Consider the following 23337-nt stretch of genomic DNA (forward strand, 5'->3'; position numbering starts at 1 on the left):
ACCCTCTAGTGACACTTCTGGTTGCAAAAAAGAAAGATGACGACAGCCAAAATGCCGAACTCAAGGCTTCAAAAACGGCAGTCCACAAAACGATCTCAGTGACTACTTCCACTTCTGAATATACAGTCTGAATGAGCATATCACCCACCCCAACAGTGTGGCAACAATGGAGCTCTATGGCACAGAGGTTGGTCTTGGTCTTTACACGTAATGTAATGTTTTCTTTCTACAGTGTATATAATGATCTGGCTTTCCACGCTGGCGCTATACCTCTAATTTTAGCTGAAAGAACACATACAAGAGGCCGCTGCTGACCTGACTGCACACACACTCTAGAGTGGGAAATTACACTGAATGAGACATGAGTGGAACAGAAAGAGGAACAGTTCATGATTATATAAATGACTGTGTTGAGTGTTTTATGGATTTATATTTATTGTAAACTCTTCTATAAATCACTTGACACAGACTTAGGTGTGTGTGTGCACATTTGTTGTTGAGTGAATGTGTGATTATACCTGTTTTTTCTGTGTGTGTCATTGTATTAGTAGTGCACTCTGTAGTTCTTTGGGAAACTGGGCCTGGATTGAAACAGTGAATGGGGGAAAGGATCAGCATGTACTGTACGAGGGAGGAGAGCATACAGAGAGGGGAGATAACGGGGAGGTGTGATACGAGGTGAGACTAAGTGGCAGATAGGCATGGATGGGAGGATTAGACTCTAAATTGATGCAGGTAATCAGTTACAGATTATCTAAATAGAACGTGATCAGTGATAACATATTCTGGCAGGATAATCACATTTACTTTCCACCAAAATCCATTGACTGTACAGATTACAGAGGAGTTATCAGTTATTCTGTTATCATCAAGATGTGAAATATTAGGTTGGTAGGTCAAAACTCCTGCATATACAGTGCAATCCTTAATGTAGTTTTTTTTCTACATCTTTATCTGGTTTTCCCTACAGAACAGTTTCTGACTTTTCTAATTGCATTTTTGTAATACTGTTGATAAGAAGAAGGGAGAGTAAGAGAGAGGGGGGGAGGAAATTGAAGCTGGGCAAAGTTAGGAGGACAAAAAGCTGAGATTAATGGAAAATAAAGAGTAGTTTAGTACGGTGAAAGCTCCGAAAAATTCTCGAGGTTGCTGGAAAAATGGGAGAGCCAAAGTAAAGACGGCTTAAGACAAATTCTTTATGACATTAAGAGTTAAAAAAAAAAGCCAAATAAAATGAGGATTTGAAGGACAAACAGACTTTCTCCCTCTAATTAAAGTGATAAAATTCATGACCAACCATAGAAATAGAATTTGGGAGTTGAACGAACATCCTCATTCAAATCAGCGTAACAGGATGGTCAGAGCGACGGGCATCTTTATGTACTGTTGCCATAGCGACCGCAATAGCCGGGCTGACTTCCGCATAATCTAAACCGACTTGCAGCACGTCGCAGACTCGCTGAGGTGAAGTTTTGCATAACGGCGACTAAACGAGCAGCGGAGTAGTAACGTAGTAGTGGCTAGAAGGGAGCCAGCAAACTGGGGGAACTCTTGCGAGACTGTTAAGGTTAGGCATTGACCTTGAATAGTTAAGGTTAGGCATTGACCTTGAATAGGTAAGGTTAGGCATTGACCTTGAATAGTTAAGTTTAGGCATTGACCTTGAATAGGTAAGGTTAGGCATTGACCTTGAATAGTTAAGTTTAGGCATTGACCTTGAATAGTTAAGGTTAGGCATTGACCTTGAATAGTTAAGTTTAGGCATTGACCTTGAATAGTTAAGGTTAGGCATTGACCTTGAATAGTTAAGGTTAGGGATTGACCTTGAATAGGTAAGGTTAGGCATTGATCATGAATAGTTAAGGTTAGGCATTGACCTTGAATAGTTAAGGTTAGGCATTGACCTTGAATAGTTAAGGTTAGGGATTGACCTTGAATAGGTAAGGTTAGGCATTGACCTTGAATAGTTAAGGTTAGGCATTGACCATGAATAGTTAAGGTTAGGCATTGACCTTGAATAGTTAAGGTTACGATAGGTTGTCACCGGGCAGCGAGTCTCGTGTTTTTGCAGATCTCAGATCTGCAAAAACGCCCTCCTATAGACACCACCTTGTCTCTGGAAGCTGCATCCGTTCTCTTCACAGCGAGCTACAACCACTCGCTTTACGGCCTCTCTGAAGTGGATACTGTTGTCGCCACAACAGCAACTAACAGTAATCGGCATTTTCTTTTCTACTAGTCAAATTACCACAGCAAACAGTTCAATCACCCTTCTACTCCTATTTTATTTCAATGTGACCAACACACCAAGTGAGGAATTTCTTTCACCAGCTGGTACTGACAAGACAAACAGAGCCTCAGCACATTCACGAGGACTAACCGCGTTTTAAAAAACCTGTCACATATTGGATCCAAAACACAATGGAACACGCAAAGGGACAAAACACAGAGTAGATTATGTTTAAAAAGCAATCAAAACATGTAAAAAAGCCTTGTGTACACTTTCAGTCAGCCTTATAGGGACAGTCACGTAGAAACATCAAACCGCAATGTGTCTGAAATACCAAAACTTGAAAGTGATTTGTTTTCTCCTCTTAACATAATCAAGTCCACACCACATTTAAAACCCCATGAAACATGTGTAAGCTCCACGTGTGATGTTCTCATTCAGGGATGACATTTCCTTTTATTTTTACTTTCACAGCTCATCTTATGATTTATATGAAAACATGACATTTCAGAGTTAATCTCTTATTTATGGTACATTTTTGCCATTTCCATTTGAACCTTGTTGTTTCCTCATAAACATTGGACACGTGTTCCTGCCCGGACCACTAATACACAGTGCATGGTGGAGGTACACATCTGCAGAAACTCCCACACAATCACACACACATAAACACACGCACACACACACACACACAGACACACATGATGTCGACAACTATAAATGGGTTTTACACACAAGTGTCATGATGAGTTGTTTTTTCTAGAGAGAACATAGAGGATTGGAAAAAAGGGGATTGAATTGGAGAGGAAAATGGGAAGAGGGAGGAAATGTGTGTGTGTGTGTGTGTGTGTGTGTGTGTGTGTGTATGCGCGTGTGTATGCGCGTGCGTCTGTGTGTGTTGGGCGATGGAGTCATTACTCAGCAGCAGTTGTGAAGGTCATTTTCTCCAGCGAGCTTTGCAGTTGGGTCAAGCATTTTGTGTGCACGTATGTGTGTATAAAAGACCTGCCACATTCTATTTTTGTTTACTATGAGGTGTATTTCAGAGTTAAGCATGTAACGTTTGTGTGTGTGTGTGTGTGTGTGTGTGTGTGTGTGTGTGTGTGTGTGTGTGTGTGTGTGTGTGTGTGTGTGTCCTGTAATAGAATGAGCTGCAGAGAGAGGTGACGTTGGTAGACTGGCATCTGTTTGTTTGGGAGACACTTGAGAAGCTGTGAAGTGACAGGAAAGGCTGCTTGGCACCATTGAGGCACACGCAAGTGTGTGTGTATTCATGTGTGTGTGTGTGTGTGTGTGTGTGTGTTTGCAATAAAGAGAACCAGACGCCCCTTTCACACAGTCTGTTCAAGGCGGGAATGTTGCGCCGTTATTCCGCCTCACCCTTCTGGATCGGGTTGTCACGATACCAGAATTTTTGTAGTCGATACCAATACCAGTGAAATTCCAAGTTTCTCGATACCAATTCGAAACCACGGTAAAAAACAAAGTCAACAATGAATACCAGGTACTTCAACATCCACTCCTTTATTACAGTTTGTATACTGGTTTTTGTTAGGAAGTTAAACAAGTCATAATTCCCTCTCTATTACCTATTTTATATTGCTGTGAAAACATCTCCTTCATACAACTGGATTTATTTATTAAGTTACCGAATACTACATTTTACAAGACAACGCATCATGATAATGTAAGAATTTTCCTTTGTCCAATGCCTGAACGCATCTTAATGTAAATCAATGGCACCTTCCGCGTTGAAGTCAGCAGGACGAGAGCTAGTTAACGTGAGCTAACGTTAACTTGGTCTCGTCCTGCCGATTTCAACACAGATTCGTTGTTCACATTGTAGCATCATCAGTCCCGCCTTTTGTTGCGTAACGTGGTGATATCACCAAGTAACATATTTTGCCCAACGGCTAGTTTGGCACGCCCTCAAACAAAGCTAGTTAGAGCGGAGCTGGAGCGGAGTCTGAAGAGTTTGGTTCGGTCCACCAATCACAACAGTGGACCAGCTGACCAACCAGAGCAGACCGGGCTTTTCGGGGGGTGGGGGGCGTATGAGATTAGTAAAGCGTTTTTTGAACATTAAAGCATGTAAACGTGTTCTAGTAGAAACCCCAAATACAAGTATGCACCTGAAAATGAGCATAAGGCCCTCTTTAACGATGGATGACTCGTCGTGTCTAGCCTCTCTGGTCGAGCTTTTGCTGCAGGGCCTTAGGTTTCCACCCAGCGCCACTGCACCGCGCACACCAGCTCTGACCGCTTTCGTCCTCCACACAGCGATTGCCTCAGTTACATTTTGGTTCCCTTATAGCACTGGGTTTGAATCTGAAATATTGTCTTTTGTGTGTCAACTCTCTCTTGTCCCGTGTTTGAAATCTGACTCCTGCTTATCTGAGCTGAGACTCAAGATTCAAGATTCAAGCCCTTTGTGGAGCAGACACATTCACTTTCAGTTTGTAGTGTCCGTTGTCCGATGTATTGACAACACGGCGCTGATACGCGAAAATAAACTAAATGGGTTTATTTCTATAAAAAAGGATAATGATGGTGGGAGCAGTGGGCAACTAAGTTAATCGGTGTATGCCCAAACACCGTGTAACACCGACTACTGCAGCAAGCCTACTTTGAGCACAGGTTAGAGCTGGGTGACTCATGACCTCAGTATATAGGTTATAAAATTCTGCTGCATGTAACATACTGTTTAAAGTTGAAAATGAAGACGGATGATTCAAGGAATAAGGACCTGCCTTTCTCAAATAATTCATCAGTGAGTTTCTACTGTAAATGCCTGCACGTACACTGATTCTCATTTATTGTTCCTCCACCCACTGGTACACTGTGTTAAACTACACCCTATCTGCTCTGAATGTTTATTCAGGCTCAGAGGTGTACTGGTACACCTTAGAGTATCTCACAGGAACAATGTCACACCTGTGGGTGTGTGTGTGAGAGAGAGAGTGAGAGAACGAGGGGAGGGGGTTGAAAGAGAGTGAGTTGTGTTTGTGTGTCTGAAAGTGAATAGATACAGGTGTCTCATTTCCCCCCTTGATGACGCACAATAGGACCCTGGTGAAATGGCCCGAATCACTGCAAGTGTTTGTGGGAGAGAGTGTGTGTGTGTACATGTATATGTTTTTTACGGTTGATCTCTGGAGGATATTTGATCGTCCTGTTGAGCTTGTTTGTTTGCCTCCACACAGGAGTTGGGAAAATCCTCAGGTGGTTTTGAGCGAGGGGAGCCATGATGACAGATCGCGTCAGTCAAAAATCACGTTTTCACAAAGAGTAGTAATCAAACCAAAAATCTAGGGAGCCTTTTCTCGACTGGGTGTCAAGGGGATACAACCGTGGGGGTCCTCCAGGCAGATCCTCTGGCAGTTGTCCGGTTGCTATGGCACTGATCACACACAGGAAGAGCAATGCATGAGGGGAGAAACGGAACCTTCCATTTAATTGTTGTGTTTGTTACTGCCGTTTCCCCAGCTTAATCTATTCCCTGGGTGCTATCTGAAGCATCTCATCTACTCCGATGTCTTTGTCTCGTGTCTTGAATGATGCATTTCTCTAATTATCCTCTGCACAAAGACTCTCCCATTTCAGCTATCGAACAACATTATCCCCTCTACTATTGTCACTACTGTCACTCAGACGTGCAACGTGATTCACTGTGTGTTTTTCTGCTGCGTCAGGCTTTTACGTTGCTTGTACAGTTTTATATCTGTGTCCTTGTCTGTCTGCAGTGTTTTATCTTTGCTGCCACGTGAGAATCTCATAATTCACGTGGCTATTTTTACCTTGAATTGAAGGTTTGTTTTATGTTGAGATTTGTTCCATGGGTCCACGGAAATATAAAAACCTCTTCAAACATGAACTCATTAGAGAAATGAGGAAATCAATGCAGACAAGCAAGACTGTGAAGCGTTTTAATGAGACGGATTAAAGGCAACAAATCAGAGCTTTATTACACCTCCGATAGAGCACAAAGGTGTTACAGTTTTACCACTGTAATGAGTGAAAATACAATTTTTGTTTAACAGAAAACATAGTGGCCATATCTATTTAAAACATTAAAAGGGTATTATGTTTTTAATACAAATGCTTAAAGGTAGGATGAGTAGGATTCGTCTGTTGCGGTTTGTAAACACAACATTCAAATTTGGCCCCTCCTTCCCGGCTCAATGACACCAGAAGCGCACCGCAGTTAGGGTGCTATATTTGCATTTTTTTCCGAGTCTGTGTCCACCATTTTCGTAGCTTCCTCTTGGATGCTTGCTTATGATCTGGCACCTGTTCACTACGTTTTTATTAGTGGTGCAATGGTTCAACAAGCCAACGGTTTGTATTGAGATTTTTGGATCACATTTTCGGTCACAGTCGGTTTGGGTTTGGTTTGTTTTGCACATTAAGGAGAAGAATAACATAACCATTTCAAATGTGTTTGAACTCCAAAATATATAAATGATTGATTGATAGTAATGAATGATATTTATATATTATATGAAGCCATAACACTGATTGTATACATGAAATAAGGCAGGCTACTTAATGGTCACGTGGCCTATGTTGAATTGCCCCTTCTGTGTCTCTGGCACCTCATCAAACAATCAGTAGGCTTATATTTAATAGTGGTGCAACTGTTCAACAAGCCCATGGTTCAGTTTGTACGTCATTGAACAGTTTGGTTTTGCATCCCTAGTTTTTATAGAGGTTGACGCCCAGAAACATCCCAAACACAGCAAAATAAGAAAATACAGGCAGAGGACAGGGTCTCTGTAGAAACAGACACCACCACACACTTCTAGTTGGTCATAAGTGATGATTGAGAGGGATTATTTTTGTATGAGTCTAGACCAGAGACTGTATAAAATACAGACGTAGTCTCTGTGATGTCACCCATAGCTTTCTGAAGAGCTGTTGTGAAGCTCTGAAAGTGGGTGGCTCTGGCCATCGCCATCTTAGCAGTGACGACAGTTATCCAAACAGCTAATCCAAAAATGGGCAAAGAGGTGGATCGTTGGTGGAGCTGAGGTGAGCCCTGGTGATGCAGCAGAGCAGACCGCTTGCAGCTATCAACCATACGTCACCCACCTGTCACTCAAAGTGGCCACGCCCTCATCATGCTTAACTGTTAAGCCTTAATATAATTTAAATTGATTAGTTATATAAAAATTTACAGACATACAGTTGTTATGAACGAGGAAATTAACTATAGAGACCAAAACCGTTTTTTGTACCAGGCTGTAAACATGTTTATTTCTGCTGTAAAGTCGGGCATTTTAACATGGGGGTCTATGGGGACTGACTCGCTTTTGGAGCCTAAAGTCATGTCGCTCTCATGTCTGTCTGTTAAGAATGAAGCTGGAGACAGAAGACAGTTAGCTTTGCATATAGACTGGAAAGAAATTGGAAAACAGCTGGACTAGCCCTGTCCAAAGGTGAAAAAAAAACTGCTAATGGGGACTTCTCACCAATGATATCTTTGTTTGTTTAATCCAAAAACCACAAAGTAACCAAGCAACCAGTGGAGACTCCTGCCTCCAATCGTTATGCTTTAGGCTAAGCTATCTGTTACCTGGCTGTGGCTTCATTTTCAACAGTAGACATGAGAGTGGTATCAATACTGTCATCTAACTCTCTGCAACAAAGCGAATAAGCGTATTTCCAAGAATGTCGAACAATTCCTTTAATGAAACACCAACCAGAACAATTACACAATGATAAAAAGGACTAAACAATCCCACGGGGAAATGATGAACCAGCGTGTTTCAAATTGGTGAAGATACTATCTAGAAAAATGTAACAGTGCTAACCAATGATATTAGAATTAATGCAGCTAGTAAACCAATTACCTACCCATTCACTGACTCACTCAGTCAATCAGCTGGTTCGCTCACTAACAGAGGAAGAACAACAGGTGGGCCAAGATGAAACACAACACTTTAGATCAATATATTCTGGGAAGATTTAGCTCTGTTTACTGATCTGTAATCTGAAGAGGCTCTGGCTGGAGCTGGAGAGAAACACTAGCTTAGTAGACTGTGTATTTCTTAGGAAAACAAGAGGCATGCAGACAGTTTATTAGTGGGAGGAATACAAATAGAGCTAAATTGGAGGAAAGGTGTGGCGCCACGGGATAATAGCAGGCAACCAACAAGAAATGCAGTGTGAAAGGAATGTGTCACGTGTCCCTGAGTGTCTGTGCACAAAAGAGAGCATGTAACATTTGTTAAAATTATAATTTTCCCATGTGGTGTCATTTAATCTCCTTTCATTTTGTGAGGTTACATTTCAATTCCAATGTCCTTGGCAATGGTGCAGCAGCCTGATAAGCCTGTTTGAATTGAGATTTCACACAGTGGGACTGAGTGTGTGAAAGAGAGACGGGGAGGGTAGGTGTGCATGCATGTGCCTAGAAATGAAATCATAGAATCAAGCATAGATAGAACAAGGTCAGGGAGATTAATATGAAATTATTAACAAGGTAGAAACAAGGGCAGGGAGGGAGGGAGGCGTACAGTAGAGGAGGAGGAGGAGGAGGTGCTTGTACCAACTCCAGCCTATCAGACGGAGGAGGGCGGACCTCAGCAGTCAGGAAGGAGGGAGCCAAGCAGTAGCAGCAGACACAGGCAGAAGAAACAGAGCATGTTAGAGAAGCAGGGAGAGGTGGGAAGGTAGAGGTAGGTAGACAGTACAGAGATGCAGTGCTACAGTGTCTGCGAGGCTGTCAGTAGCGCAACTCTTCATCCTCTCGTCAGGGATGTGGTATGGAGCTGCGATGCACAGATTCACTGCAGGAGCAGGGGATGCAGATAGAAGTTCACCTTGAGCTGGAGTCCAACAGTGCCGCTCTGGACCTCTGGGATTACAAGAAATGCTCATTGATCCCAAGATCAACAGAGATTTAATCAGATCTGACAACCTGCCGAACCAAAAGTGGCTCCAGAATCTTTAACTTTTGGATTACTGGTCCAGACTTACACCAGAACGTCTGACAGAGAGGCTCTAAACTGACAATCCAGGGCCAGAAATCAAACAGGTACTTGCTTTGGCAGAAACTTGCCAGCTGTCTCTACGACTGTGACACCCAGAGCTCACACTGGAACCCCGCAAGGCCACGACCAAGCAGGTCCTGCAGCCCAGGGACCCTGGAGCTGGCCTGACCTTGGACCGTCTGTCACCTGAACCCCTGGTGGCACCGGCAGAGACGCCCAGCATGTCTCACACCGGAGGACGAATCCACAACAAAAAGGCTGGCATTCGGGCCGCCGTGATCCTGATCGGACTCCTGCACAAGTCTCGCAAAGCCAAGGAGAAGGAGAGGGAGAGGGAGAGGGAGAAGGAGGAGAGCGAAGGGTGGGTGAAGTTCGTCCCGTTGTGTCATCTGATGATGAGGCAGGCATGCTGGGTAGATAATGTGTAAGCAGAGAGTCTGCAGTGCGGTGGTGGGCTGGGATTGTAAAGAAAACTTTACAAGCTTGTAACGTCTTTGTTATTCCAGAGATGTGGGGCACTTTGTGCTCTTTACGGTTCAATGACTTTGCATCTGCAGCTTTATAACCGGCCCTTTTTTTATTAGAGGGTGCGTGTGTTTGTGTGCGTCTTGTGTGTATCTCGGTCAGTGGAAACGACAGACGGGAAAGAGAGAGAAAGGTAAAAATAAGGATTGTAGGTGAATAGAGGTGTGCTCGGAGTGCTTTTGAAGAGCAAACACGAGAGACTGAGAAGCAAATCTGGGATGTGTAGAGCGAGGAACATGGAGAGAAAAAAGAGAGATATACCGAACAAAAAGAAAAAGATGCAGAGCAAAGGTCATCTACTCATCTATTTGTGTCTTTCTGTGTCCAGATTGCTACACACATGCATCAATGGACACTTGTTGATACCTGTAATGAAACTGTTTAACTCCTTTAGCACAATGACAGCGGGAACACAGGTTAGTGAACTGGCTGAGAGTTCAATAGGTGAGCTGCAGTATCGTGTTTTACTGCCCACAACCCTGCTGTAAACAGCAGCTGTAAATATAGGCAGGCTTTGAAATGAATGTATGATGAAGACTACAAAGAAAGCAACAAAACAGTCTCTGCCAATCTCCTGAGGACCTTTGGGCAGATTTGTACAATGAAATGAACACCAGATTGATGCTGTACTTCTTCAGAAATTGCCACTCGAAATGCACCTGTAAGGGGATTTTCATTGCACGCTGTGTTGCGTCCAGATCGTCTTACTGCTAATACTACCTTAGATGAGTGCAGTCAATATGACCCCTGGGAATATCCCACCTGGTAACAAACAGTGTATGAGGTTGGCAGGGTCGAGACTGCCAACACTCCCCCCTCTCCCACGCTAAGCTTCCCCCAGGGTAGACCTGTTTTGGCCGAGTTAGCAGCACGTACAGTTAAATCTGAGCAGAAGGTTGCAGACTGAGTTTGACTATTCAGTGTTATTGTGGTAAAGGACATACAGTGTGGTCTGGCTTAGGTGTACATGTATGTGTGAACATCTGATATGCAGCACTGAATCCGCTTTGCTACCCCGTTCTAATAGCCTGGACCAAAATAGGCTACATTGAAATAGACTGTAACTCACTTTGCAAATGCTGATAAGTTTATCTGACCTCTGGGTGTTTGTGTGCAGGAGTGTGTGTGTGTGTGTAATTTAGTTTCAGATAGTGTAAAATTAACCCCCGGAGGCGAGACTGGATTTGCACCCACACAAATCAGGCAACTGCCCCAGACCTCCTGGGGCCCTTAAAAGCTGCAGGTTCATCGTGTGACAGCTGGTTTGTGGTGATTTGATTGTCAACTGAAATGAGAAAGACCTGTAATATTATCTGAAGTGTTGGTTTAAGGAACCAACCCTTTATTATCTTAGTTGATTGCACACTTATATTGAGTCTATAATTAAATTAACTGGCACACAGCAAAGCTGCAGCCAGGTGGTTTTCCACCAATCAATAAGTGTTTGGTTTTTGTGGCTCTGGGCAAAATATGTACTTGACAGCAACACGGTACACACATTGAGTACGAGGAAGGGGTGGTCAATCGGGCCCCAACACTTCATTTTTGCCCAAAAGTGAAGTCAATGCTGGGGTGCCTTAAAAACTGCATGCTTTCTAACAGCCAGCAGGGGGCGACTCCTCAGATTGCAAAAATAAATCAGATTGTATAGAAGTTTATGAGAAAATGAGCCTACTTCTCACTTGATTTATTACATCAGTAAACATTGTAAACATGAGTTTATGGTCTCAATCGCTAGTTTCAAGTCTTCTTCAATACAGCATGATGTTCCCATTTAGAGTCAAATAGACCAAAAAGCAGGGGATGCTTTAGGGTGTTGCTACCTTGCGATTGACAGGTCGCTAAAACATCGTTGTCTAGTCTGGGAGTTTACAACTTTAACTCTTTCACAGTGTGTTTTCAGTTTCAATTGTAACATTTTGGTTGCCTAAAAATGTCGTATTCAGCGATCGGTTGCACAAACTAATGGGTGACGTCACCGTGACTACGTCCGTTTCTTATATACAGTCTATGTTTTTGCCCCAGGGCCCTCTAGTGGATTAATCCTGCCATGCCTGAAGGCTATGATCATCTGTGAATGCAACAATACTGCATTGTCACACAGATGCACACCAACATGCATCAAATATACTTTTTAAAAAAAAATTTTTCACATGCTTGCTATGTGATTTATGATTTAGATTCTGTGTGTTGTCGTCTCATGTCAGATGACAAATAGCCCGAGGCAATGCTACGACAATGTTCTGCTGTTGTCATTTCTCTTGCTGTGGGTGTGTCACATAATGATCCAGGCACAAATGCAGACGATTTCAAGGCATCATGTTCCAAGCGGTAGTTGTTATAATATGTGCATGATTGCAGTTCTTTTCAGACTTTTGTGGTAAGGTATTTCATGTCCTTAAAGCAGGCTTATTCTAACAATGAATACAAGGAAAAGTGAATTACAGACTTATAACAACATAATAGGGAACACTTTGCATAGACTGCCAGAAAAAGAGCGTTTTATTGGATTTTTACACCACTACAGCTGAGATATCGTGAAGATGTCATTTTCACTTTTTGTCCACATTTTTCCGCTTTCCCACAAATACAAGTACATTATACAAACATACAAACAGGCAATCTTGCTCCTTTCCTGTATCTTCTGTGTTTTCCACTCACTCTTTATCTCTGCGCTGATAGAGCCATAACGTATATTTGCCCTCCATTAAGTTGAACCGCATGAGGTCTGCTGCTTGTATCTGAATGTTTATATTACCCTCCGTGCATTAATGCCCACCACAGCTCATTTATCTCCAGCTGCAGACCTGCTTTGTCTGTGTGTGCGTGTGTGTGTGTGTGTGTGTGTGTGTATGAGATGTCTGTCCCATAGTGTGTGTGTAGTAAATGAGTTGTGTTTAGGCAGTTCTTATACAACAAGTGCTGAAGCGGTTGTGGTTACATTTCCCACGTCGGTTTGTGGTTGTGTGGTGTAGCCAGGGGTATGAGAAAGAGAGTGTGTGTGTGTGTGTGTTTGTGATGAGACAGACTCATTTATGATGCCAGTGTTTTTGAGACCTAATCTATAATCACAGCATGGGCTTCCTGCTCACACACTGTGTTGTCCCCCTTTAAGATGAAACGCTTTTAATATCACAATTGACATACCATCTAACAAGATGGCATGCTAGGTTACATGTTTTTTGATAGGAACGATACACAATATAGGTTCAATACAACGTGAAAGTGTTTTTGAGACAAAACATGCATCTGTTTTGCAATTTTGCAACATTTAATTACTAGGGCTGTCAAAATGTACGCAATAACAACGCGTTAACGACACTGATTTCTTTAACGCATTAACACAACTTGATTTGTAGGTTGTAGTGGGCTCAGTTTTAAAGCTAGAGGGGAGCATATGAAACTAGAAAACCTAAGGAATCCATTGGTACCAACCATGTCATACTAACTTGTCGCGAAGGAGGCTAAATAATGCTACAAAGTTAAGCTAAATTTTGGCGAGGAAAAACTGGCATGGCCGTTTTCAAAGGGGTCCCTGCAGCGGTTGTTGCCTGTTGAGTTTGAGTTCGTCATTTGAGCATTTATTTGGATACCTGTGAGGGTTTCTGGACAATATCTGTCATTGTTTTGTGTTGTTAATTGATTTCCAGTAATAAATATATTCATATATTTGCATATAGCAAGCATATTTGTCCACTCCCATGTTGATAAGAGTATTAAATACCTGACAAATCTCCCTTTAAGGTACATTTTGAACACATTTTGAGCGATTAATGTGCAATTACAACGTCAAAGTCATTTTGAGACAAAACATGCATCTGTTTTGCAAATTGCAATATTTCCCTGTTTATTTTTATGACAGTACTGGCTGGTGGACCTCCTGTTGATTATGGGGAGTTGGACAGTAATGGCAAACGAAAAAGCATGACCTTCACTGTAAATTAGAGGTTGGAGGCTCACAAAAAACTGCATTAAGTGGTTCAATGTGTCAGACTGATTCACTGACAAACAAGGGGAGGAAAATGTCCAGATGTCGAGATGAACTGCTAACCTCGTCTGTAAATTAAGCTTCAGTGTTGGTGACTATAACTACAGAGGCCTAGCATATGCTTCATAATAAAAGCCCAAATCAATTCTATTTGCTGAAAGGCTTTACAGGAAAAGGTTGTTGCAGCTGCATTAACAGCATATGATGTATATTGGTACTGCTGTAGTTCAATTCAATATTACATTATACATTTATAAGGATACTTATTGTGTTTTGGTTTTGTTCTTGTCTGTTTCAGGTTGTGAAAATTCCCCCTAAAAATGAAATTTTTCATCCACAGTTCGATCTTTCAAGGGCATTAATGAATTGTGGATAATCCTTTTAAATGATCAAAAAACCTAGCCTAACTCATCGCAGTCGAATTAGCAGAACTCCTTTTGTGCTTCTTTATTAGCATTTCATCTACTTGTCAGGCTCAAGTTATTTTTCAGCTGCGAAAGACTCAAGGAAACTCTTTTAAAGGGAAATACCTCTGAGTTCTTGCCTTTTCTGATGGGAAGTTTCATGGGCACTTCACTTCAGTATCAAAAAGCTTTTTCCATTAACATGCTGGCTTGGCCTGACTCAGTTTGACTCGGTGCGTCAGCCCAGCAAGGCAGGGATTTGCATCTCCATAAAACAGGGCTACCTGCTTGAAGGTGCGAAACACAAAGAATACATCGGTACCAACCATGTCATACTAGCTTGTCAGCAAGGAGGCTGAATAACGCTCCAAACTTGCGCTAAATTTTGGCGAGGAAAAACTGGCATGGCCATTTTCAAAGGAATCCCTTGACCTCTGACCTCCAGATATGTGAATGAAAATGGGTTCTCTGGGTACCCACGAGTCTCCCCTTTACAGACATGCCTACTTTATGATAATCACATGCAGTTTGGGGCAAGTCATAGTCAAGTCAGCACACTGACACACTGACAGCTGTTGTTGCCTGTTGGGCTTGAATTTGCCATGTTATGATTTAGCATATTTTTTTTATGCTAAATACATCTCAAAACAATAAACTATTCAATAACTTCACAACAAAGTCTCCATCAAATATACATCAATCCCAATAGCTTTAACTGCGCTCCTTCTAATGTGAACTGTTCCTTTAACCAGCAGGTCTCAGTGACTATAAACAGTCTCCCTTTAAATCAAAACCCTATTCGGATCCTTACAAGGTCTTCCTCTCCTTTTATATCTTATTTATAAGAACACCTGTCAAAGTAATGATGAGAAACACACACATAATAAAATGTGCTGATGATTCGGTTGTTAGTCAGCCTACACGGATGAGGTGGAATAAGATCACCGGCCTGTGGAGGAGGACTTTGTGTCATAGCGTGAGAGGTCTTTCATCCTGCTAAATCTAGCGAAAACTAACGACAGGAGTATTGATTTCAGAAAGTGGTCCTCCGCTTCTAAAACGACTAAACTGTTATTAAGGGAGAGGAAATCGAGCCGGTGGACCACTACAAACATTTGGGCACAGTTCTGGACAATAAATTGAGGCTCTCAAAAAGTGAAGCAGTGTCTTCTCTTCCAGAGGAAAATTAACTCTCTTAATGTTTTTCTGCTTTGATGACCGTTTTATTGGAGCATCTTTATCTTATCTTTATATAGTGTTGTCTGACAGGTACATTGTTACACAGACAGGAAGAACAGGCTTGTTAATGGGACCAGAGACATAAGGGTGAGTCAGACCCTGCTCAGAGATTTTAAGCTCTTGCCTTCAGGACACTGCTAGAAAAAGGAAAAGAGCCTGAATGTTGTCCTCGTATGGATGACTAATGATCTTCTGAACATGGAAAACTGCATGCACATTAATAGCTGATGAGAGATATTGCATTTTCCATGGAGTACTTTAGGCAACCTCAAATGTGTTTTTTTTCCCCTCATCGTTGTTTTTAATCATTCGTTATGGTTTCACAGTTTTGTGTGATAGTCCCAGTTGTCTGATTTGTTTTGTTTTGCTGTTTTAAACCCTGCATGCATATCATATTTCCCTTTGGAGCAGATAGATTGATTTGATTTGACAGTTATGCAAGTATCTCAACAGTCGCGGTCCCTGAAGAGAAAATCTCATCAAACACTAGTCAGTGGTCTATTATATGTCTGTTTGAGGGTCCTTAATATGGAGATGTTGTGGTGCTTCTGCAGGGCATAACAACAGACATTTAAATGGTCACAAATTGAGTGCTGTCTCCCTTTGAAGAGCGTGATGCGCTTTAGAAAATGTCTATATTTTTCAAACACACTAATGGTGAAACTGTTCTCTGTCAAATTGGCCAGCTCAGTCAGGATTAGAGCTTCTCATATACCATCCAGTAGGGCTCATGGGGTCTTTGTAACTGTGTCCTGCAGTGACCATGTGGTTGCTGAAATGTTTGGGGTCTGAACAACTGAGAGAATAAATTACGCCAGCAGCTGGTCGCAGCTGAAACCCATTCCTCTGACACGCAGAGTCATCGGCGAGGCTGCAGCCAGCCAGGCAGCCGTCCAGAGGAGGGAAATGACACACACCCATACACTGCGGCTGCACATTCATTCAATCTAATTTGATAACAAATAGGCATGGTAAAACCGGCCAACACGAAGAACAGATGAACAGCTGGTGGCATTTTGGCTGTAATTGACCGTTGGCTTCTGTTGCTACCCCTGTCAAGCTTTCTAGTCTCACACGGTGGCAGATTTACCAAAATTCTTGGTCTTATTTGAAAGACTTTCAGACCGAGGTAGACACCACTTTCCATAACTGGCAGATTGTATTAACTGTTGTTAGCTAGCTAATTTAAGCAAACATTAGTTCCATGATTTGGTTAAAACTGCTGTCTGTCTTTTGAATGTTTCCATGTTAAAACCCTGTAAAAGGTGTCTTAAATATATAGTTTACTTGATGGCTGTGTACTTGATATTGTGTTAAAACACAGAGGCTAAAACTGCATGTCATAGAATAGTTAATTGCGGTGTAGAGCTACAAAGCCCAAGTGTAATAAATATGAGAGTTTGATCTTTAATTGTTCATTAATTTATTCTAATGTAACCCTGTTTGGCTGCTTAGCTGGTGCCAACACTGTCTCCTACAAAATTATGTTGTCATACAACTAAACTGCATTCCCAATTACGTTTGGAGGAGACTCAGTACAGACTACATGGTGTACAAATGACACACCAAAAGCAAGAACGACATTCTTACTACTTGCTTTTGCCTTGCACATTATCATGTCATTCATACACCTTTCCATGCGACCGCGCTGGTTCCTTACACTTTGTTCTTGTATTTTTAGTTTTTGGAAAGGTAAATAAAAAAAAACACTCTATTTAAAACTCTTTATATGCAAAGTATCACCCTCACATACAGCCACATGATTCACACCCCTTCAACATGTGGAGAAATCCAAAGCTCGACAGACCTGTTGTGTCTATTTACGGTTGCTAAGCAGTGATCTGACAATCTCTTGTTTGTGTGGAGGGATTTAGCGAACAGTCAATTATGTATTGAACACGCTCAAATGATTGGATTACGTTGCAAAACCCGGCTGTTCTTACTGAGCTTGGAAAATCCATTTTTTCCCATTTTGCTCCTGCAACATACAATTACATGCAGAAAAATCCTCCCATTTCACTTCCAGTTGTTTTTTGTTTTAGTTGATTAATATGCCTTAAATTATAATTACTTTATTTAATATTAGTTTCCCTATTTGTGTTTCTTGGTGCCTATGATTGTTTATTATTATTCTACTCTGCTTTATTGTAAATGAGGTCTCTACCTCAATGTATTTCTGAATTAAATTAAAGGGGGAATAAATGTAAGTGAAGTAAGGTATTTCACACTGCATTTATGTAACGCCAAGGTTTTTCATTTTCATAGGGGTCCTTTGACCTCTGACCTCAAGATATGTGAATGTAAATTGGTTCTATGGGTACCTACGAGTCTCCCCTTTACAGACATGCCCACTTTATGATAATCACATGCAGTTTGGGGCAAGTCATAGTCAAGTCAGCACACTGACACACTGACAGCTGTTGTTGCTTAATGCAGTAGCTGTGAAGGTTTCTGGACAATATTTGTCATTGTTTTGTGTTGTTAATTGATTTCCAATAATAAATAAATAAATATATTTGCATAAAGCAAACTTATTTGCCCACTCCCATGTTGATAAGAGTATGAAATACTTGAAAAATCTCCCTTTAAGGTACATTTTGAACAGATAAAAAGAAAATGTGCGATTAATTTGCGATTAACCATGATTAATTATGGACAATCATGCAATTAAACATGAAATATAATGAAAAAATATAATATAAATATTTTAATTGATTGACAATTTAACAGTGTTTTCATTATTATTCTGCAGAAATGAAAAAAAAAAAACAATCCTCTGTAGGTAATGATTTTTCCCAATTTCTTCTTTTTTTTTTTTTTTAAGCAGACAGAAGATTCTGAACATTTGCTCTTAGAGAGAAAACCTTATTAGGCAGAGCTGACGTTTTAAAGTACTTCCTTTCATGTTGCTTTTCTTGACCACCTTACACAGTTTTTCCTTGTCCTGTCCCTTCCCTCCTCTCGCTGTCGAACCCTCCTCCTCCTCCTCCGGCTGTTAAACACAACCGCTTTTTATTCACTGACTCACTCGTATTTCCATTCCCCCGTCTCCCCCCTGTTTTTCCTCTCTACCCTCAATTACTCCCTCTTTTAAACTCCCTCTTGTGTGTTTCACTCCTTTTGTGATTGGCAGCTGCGGGGGACCGCTGGTAGAGACTCTCACACTCACATCCACACACAAACATGCACACGTTTGATCGTCTGTTTGCTGTCTGTTTGTACAAATATGTGTGTGACAGTCAGCCTTGTCTTTGGGTGTAATGGATGAGATGGCATTGTCTCTAACAAGTGTCCAGAGACCCACCCAAGACGGCCCTATTTACCCAGCTCTGCACAGGGGATTGAGAGGGCTATTTTTAGTCTGCAGAGATTCATTTATTCTCTCTCTCTCTCTCCATACCTCGCTCTGCGGCCTTCTCTCTTTCAGACGTTCATTCATTCACGCGCCTCTCCCGCTCTGTCTTTGTATCTCCCTCCTTTTCTTCAGGACCTTACAGCTCTGCTGTGGTTATCAGCTAGTCTCAAGTGGTAAAGTTGGTTGAGAAGAGAAGTATTCAATGTCATCTGACAGATACTTAACTCTATTTTTCCCTTTGACTCAAGTCAGTGAGGCTGGGTGAGATGGGGCAGTGATAAAAAGGAAGTGGGTCCCAGAAAATGAATAGGATTAGATAGGATTTATGGCATTTCATGTGATATGACAGAGAGTGGCGATGCCGCACAACTATGTTTTTCACTGCAATGCAGTACTGTGCCAAAGCACAAAAAAAAACATCTGCTGGTCGAAGTGAAATGTTTTGAATCCAATCACTGTCACAAATATATGTTTAGATAATTGTTTATTACCACTGTCCAGGGTTAATAATGAAATAACCAGCCTGTTCTCATTCCCAGGGCATCAAATACTGATACTTTCTCACGGTGTGTGATACCGCCGCATAAGGCAATCTTTAGCGGCTGTATGAGCTGCACCGGGCTTTCCACTAACTACAAAAAACAAAACAAGAAGGTGACAGCCAAAAACCAAGAAGGTGACAACCAAAATGTCAAACTCAAGGCTTTATAACGGCAGTCCACAAACCAATGGGTGACATCATGGTGACTACGTCCACTTCTTATATACAGTCCATGGAAATAACACACTCCTCAGATGAAGAGAAGATGTACACTCTAAAAGTGGCATTTGCACATGATAAAAAATAAGAGAAAGAGCGGTGCTTCTCATGGATTACCGTTGAATTACATCCAGAGAATGTGCAGTCTAGATATCATATTCCTTTCAATACTACATTTTGTTACTCAGATTGAGCTGTTATTCAGGTGTTTATTGGGTCAAAAGGCTCCATGTTTATGCACCCACTAATGCATTAAAGTCACCTAATAGTAAATTGACTATCAGCCCTGCCGAGCCATCCAAATAAGGTGTGATTAACTGCATAAAGCACAACCGTAGACAAAGAAACAAACATGATTCAGCCTGTGGCCTTTATCAGTGTCTCCCTGCTGTTGGGAATAAGTGCAGGTAAATGTCTATCAGAGGTCTCTTGGCACCATTTGTGCAGCGAGGCACAAAACAACACTGACATTTCAAAGGTAAGACAAAAGCTGCAGTACGTAACCTTTTACTAGCTTGTAGTGTTTTCTTCTGGTGTTTAAAATGTAAATCCAATGTCAAAGATACGGTGTGTGTGTGTGTCAGAGAAGCTGGTCATTTAGTCTGTGATCTTTAAAGTCAGTGTTTTGCTGCAGTACTTGGTAGCTGTTATTGTTCAATGTTACAGTGAACCTTCAGAGTATCATCCAGGGTAACTCACTGCAGTGTAATTAACCTTGTTTATTTGGGAGGAACAAAATGACACACTCATAGTTTCCTTGGGTGGGACTGTGTGTGCCTAGAGAGGGCGAGACCTTCACTAGTGTCGGTTTAGTCTGACACTTGGATTAATTACTGAAATAATTGAGAGGAGAGGAGAGCAGTGGTGTGTCTAGACTTTTTTGGCTGAGCTGGCCCAAGTGGGGCGCTGACTTATACAGGGGTGGCATGAAGTACATGCATACACACACCACTACTCATGTCTACTTTAATTAATAACATTACACTTTATTATATTCCTGTGTTTAAAATTTGAATTTAAAAGATAAATAGACCTACCAATCATAACCATAGACTGTATATAAAGATGGACGACATGACAACTCCCCGAAAGTGAAGCCAAAACATCGATCGCCCCCTGGTGGCTGGCTGCAGTATAGGTCGTAAATCCCGCCCCCTCCATGTTAGCGGATGAGCCAAACTAAAAACGTCAAAGTACACGTCAGATTATGGTTTCTGACATTTCAGGTAGTTCTCGTCACGGTGATGTATGTTCATTGATTGATTTGTTTATTTGAGTGTGAGTGAGAGCCAATATGGGTTTACAAGACACTGAACAACAACAACCAAGACCAAGTCATAACATACGGTTCCACAAATTCAAAGAAAGAAACTGATAAAATGTCAGGATATTCAGTATCCCTCACAAAAAAAAGGCTTATTATGATGGATACAGTGTTATTTGTCTTAGTTTTCAGTTTCCATTTGCTATAAATCTTGCTAAAGCAAACATCTTCTCATTAAAGAGCCAACTCAACATATAACCTTCAGACAACCAAAACAGATCCGGGTTCCTCAATTGAATCATTTCAAACAGATGGTTCCTCAAGTCACTGTACATAGGGCAATGGAACATAAAATTAGTTTCATCCTCAACAACACCAAGATCACAAAAAACAAATAAATGCTACTCTTCAGGAGTACCTTTATATCTGCCTACCTCAGTTTGCCGGCGGTAAGGTACTAGTTCTTAACTGAACACATAATGACTTCTGCCCTCACTGTAAATTTAATTTTATATAAGGTTCAGTGTAGTAATCCTCTTTGATTTTAACATAGTTTCTGAGCTTTGGCTTATTCCAAATCTCAACCTTCCATTTTTCCTTATGGATCTTTAATAGTTCAAGTGTTTTCTGATAAGTTTGGTTTTAATGAGTTATTTGATGCTATATATATATGAGACGTCATGATCCGGAATATTTTGGCTTAACTTTTGTACAGCTGGAGGAAGTGGAGGCGCTTTGTCCATCTATATATACAGTCTATGATCACAACACATACAACACCACACATAAATCTGAGGTAGAACTAAACTTGTCTGCAAATTTAATCAACTGAAGCTGAAAACCTTTTGAAATTAAAAACTAAATACCACTTAATTGAAAACTGCATTAAGTGTGGTTATGAGTTAGTCACACAAAAACACACTCCTTATGACCATGTGTGGGGTTGCACTGATGGCATGAAGGTCTCTTAGCTTGTGTGTGTGTGTGTGTGTGTGTGTGTGTGTGTGTGTGTGCGTGCGTGTGTGTGTGTGTGTGTGTGTGCCGCACAAACACAAAATCCATTTCCTTTCTTCTTCTCTATCAGCGCGACAGCTAAATTAAAAGGTTATTTGCTTCCTCTTCTTTCTGCGCGCCAGCTCTGTAGTTGAAGGACTAATTATTTTTTGTACAAAATGTATAAATGAATTCATAAAGGTAGCGCTGTCCCTCCCAGAGACATGCTGCTCCCCTCTTCCTCATCACCCCCTCACTACCCGTCTGTCTGCTCCTCTTCCTCTTATTGATAATGAGATTGTTTCAGGTTGTCTGGCTGGACAGTTTTATCTCCTGTCCGCTGTCATCTTTGTATCTATTCATATCACAGTAAGAGAGAGAGCGAGGGCGAGGCCTGGCGTTCCCACAGGAAACAGCCGGTGACTTGGAGTGCAGTTGCCTCCTAATTATTGCTCTCCTGACCTCTCCGCATATCTGCACATATCTGAGATGCCTGTACTCCGCTGTTGGGCAGCTGACTGACTCATGCATCCATGTCTTACATCTATATGTGGAGCGTACTTTTTAACAAGGACATACTGATAGATAAGAGACCGTACAGGAGGAAAAAGAGGAATGAGAAGAAGACAAAGTGATAGTCATTTAAATTGCTGCCTAAAGGGCATTAAGAGATGTAACAACAATGTGATGTACCTCGCAATGTACCAGATTATCTTTAGCTATGGTTCAGCTAAAATAGCCCCTAAACAAGACTAAGACTTTCAGAAAATCACTCATTCCTTACACCCTAATAGTCACTCCTTGGTTTACTCTTTAGTGAGCAGTATATTAAGACTTTTAGGTTGTCTATCTTTTTAGATTGTTGTTTAGATATTTGTACTAATTTGTTAATGTATTCATTACCAATTCCACATGTAGTTTTTTAAGCGTATATCCTTTGAGTGAAGGTTTTGTGATTAACATTATTTGTATGTGTGTGTGTGTCTGTTGATCTGGGTGGCGAGCTGCTGCATACAATTGCCTTTACAGGGAAAAATAAAGTTGTATTGAATTGAAGATTTCAAACACTTACTTATCATCATCATTTAGAGTCATCACTGACAGGTGTAGAGTCACACAACAGTCATTTTTATATCTATAAAATGTGGAACATTGCATTGTTAGCAGAATGTATGAAAATACCAGTGGGCAACCTTTGGGTCTGAAAAGTGAAACCAATGCTGAAGTGCCTTAAACTTGCATTCTTTCTAACAGCCAGCAGGGGGCGACTCCTCTGGTTGCAAAAATAAGTGTGATTGTATAGAAGTCTATGAGAAAATGAGTCTACTTCTCACTTGATTTATTACCTCAGTAAACATTGTAAACATGAGTTTATAGTCTCAATCGCTAGTTTCAAGTCTTCTTCAATACAGCATGATGTTCATTTAGTAAATTATGGTCCCATTTAGAGTCAAATAGACCATAAAGCAGGGGATGCTTTAGGGCGTGACCTTGTGATTGACAGGTAGCTACCACAGCGTTTTCCGGTCTGGGAGTTGTCATGTTTTCGTCTTACAACTTTAACCCTTTCACAGTGTGCTTTCA

At 41.3% G+C, this 23337-nt stretch overlaps 1 protein-coding gene across 4 annotated transcripts in view; it reads left to right on the forward strand.

Moving 5' to 3' along the window:
- The window catches only part of LOC119491340 (rap1 GTPase-activating protein 2-like), a 104470-nt gene that overhangs the window by 47785 nt on the left and 33348 nt on the right, over nt 1-23337 (forward strand). Inside the window, exon 1 of one of the 4 annotated variants that reach the window (XM_037775239.1) lies at nt 8846-9586. The exons of 2 other annotated variants lie outside the window; for them this stretch is intronic. In XM_037775239.1, the coding sequence (XP_037631167.1) occupies nt 9447-9586 (140 nt within the window). In that variant the 5' untranslated portion in view covers nt 8846-9446. Of the gene's footprint in view, nt 1-8845; nt 9587-23337 lie in introns of those variants that run through there. One more of the 4 variants, XM_037775240.1, reaches the window with a different exon arrangement.

This window comes from Sebastes umbrosus, chromosome 7 (genome assembly GCF_015220745.1).
Source record: "Sebastes umbrosus isolate fSebUmb1 chromosome 7, fSebUmb1.pri, whole genome shotgun sequence".
In the NCBI taxonomy this organism is placed as follows: domain Eukaryota; kingdom Metazoa; phylum Chordata; class Actinopteri; order Perciformes; family Sebastidae; genus Sebastes; species Sebastes umbrosus.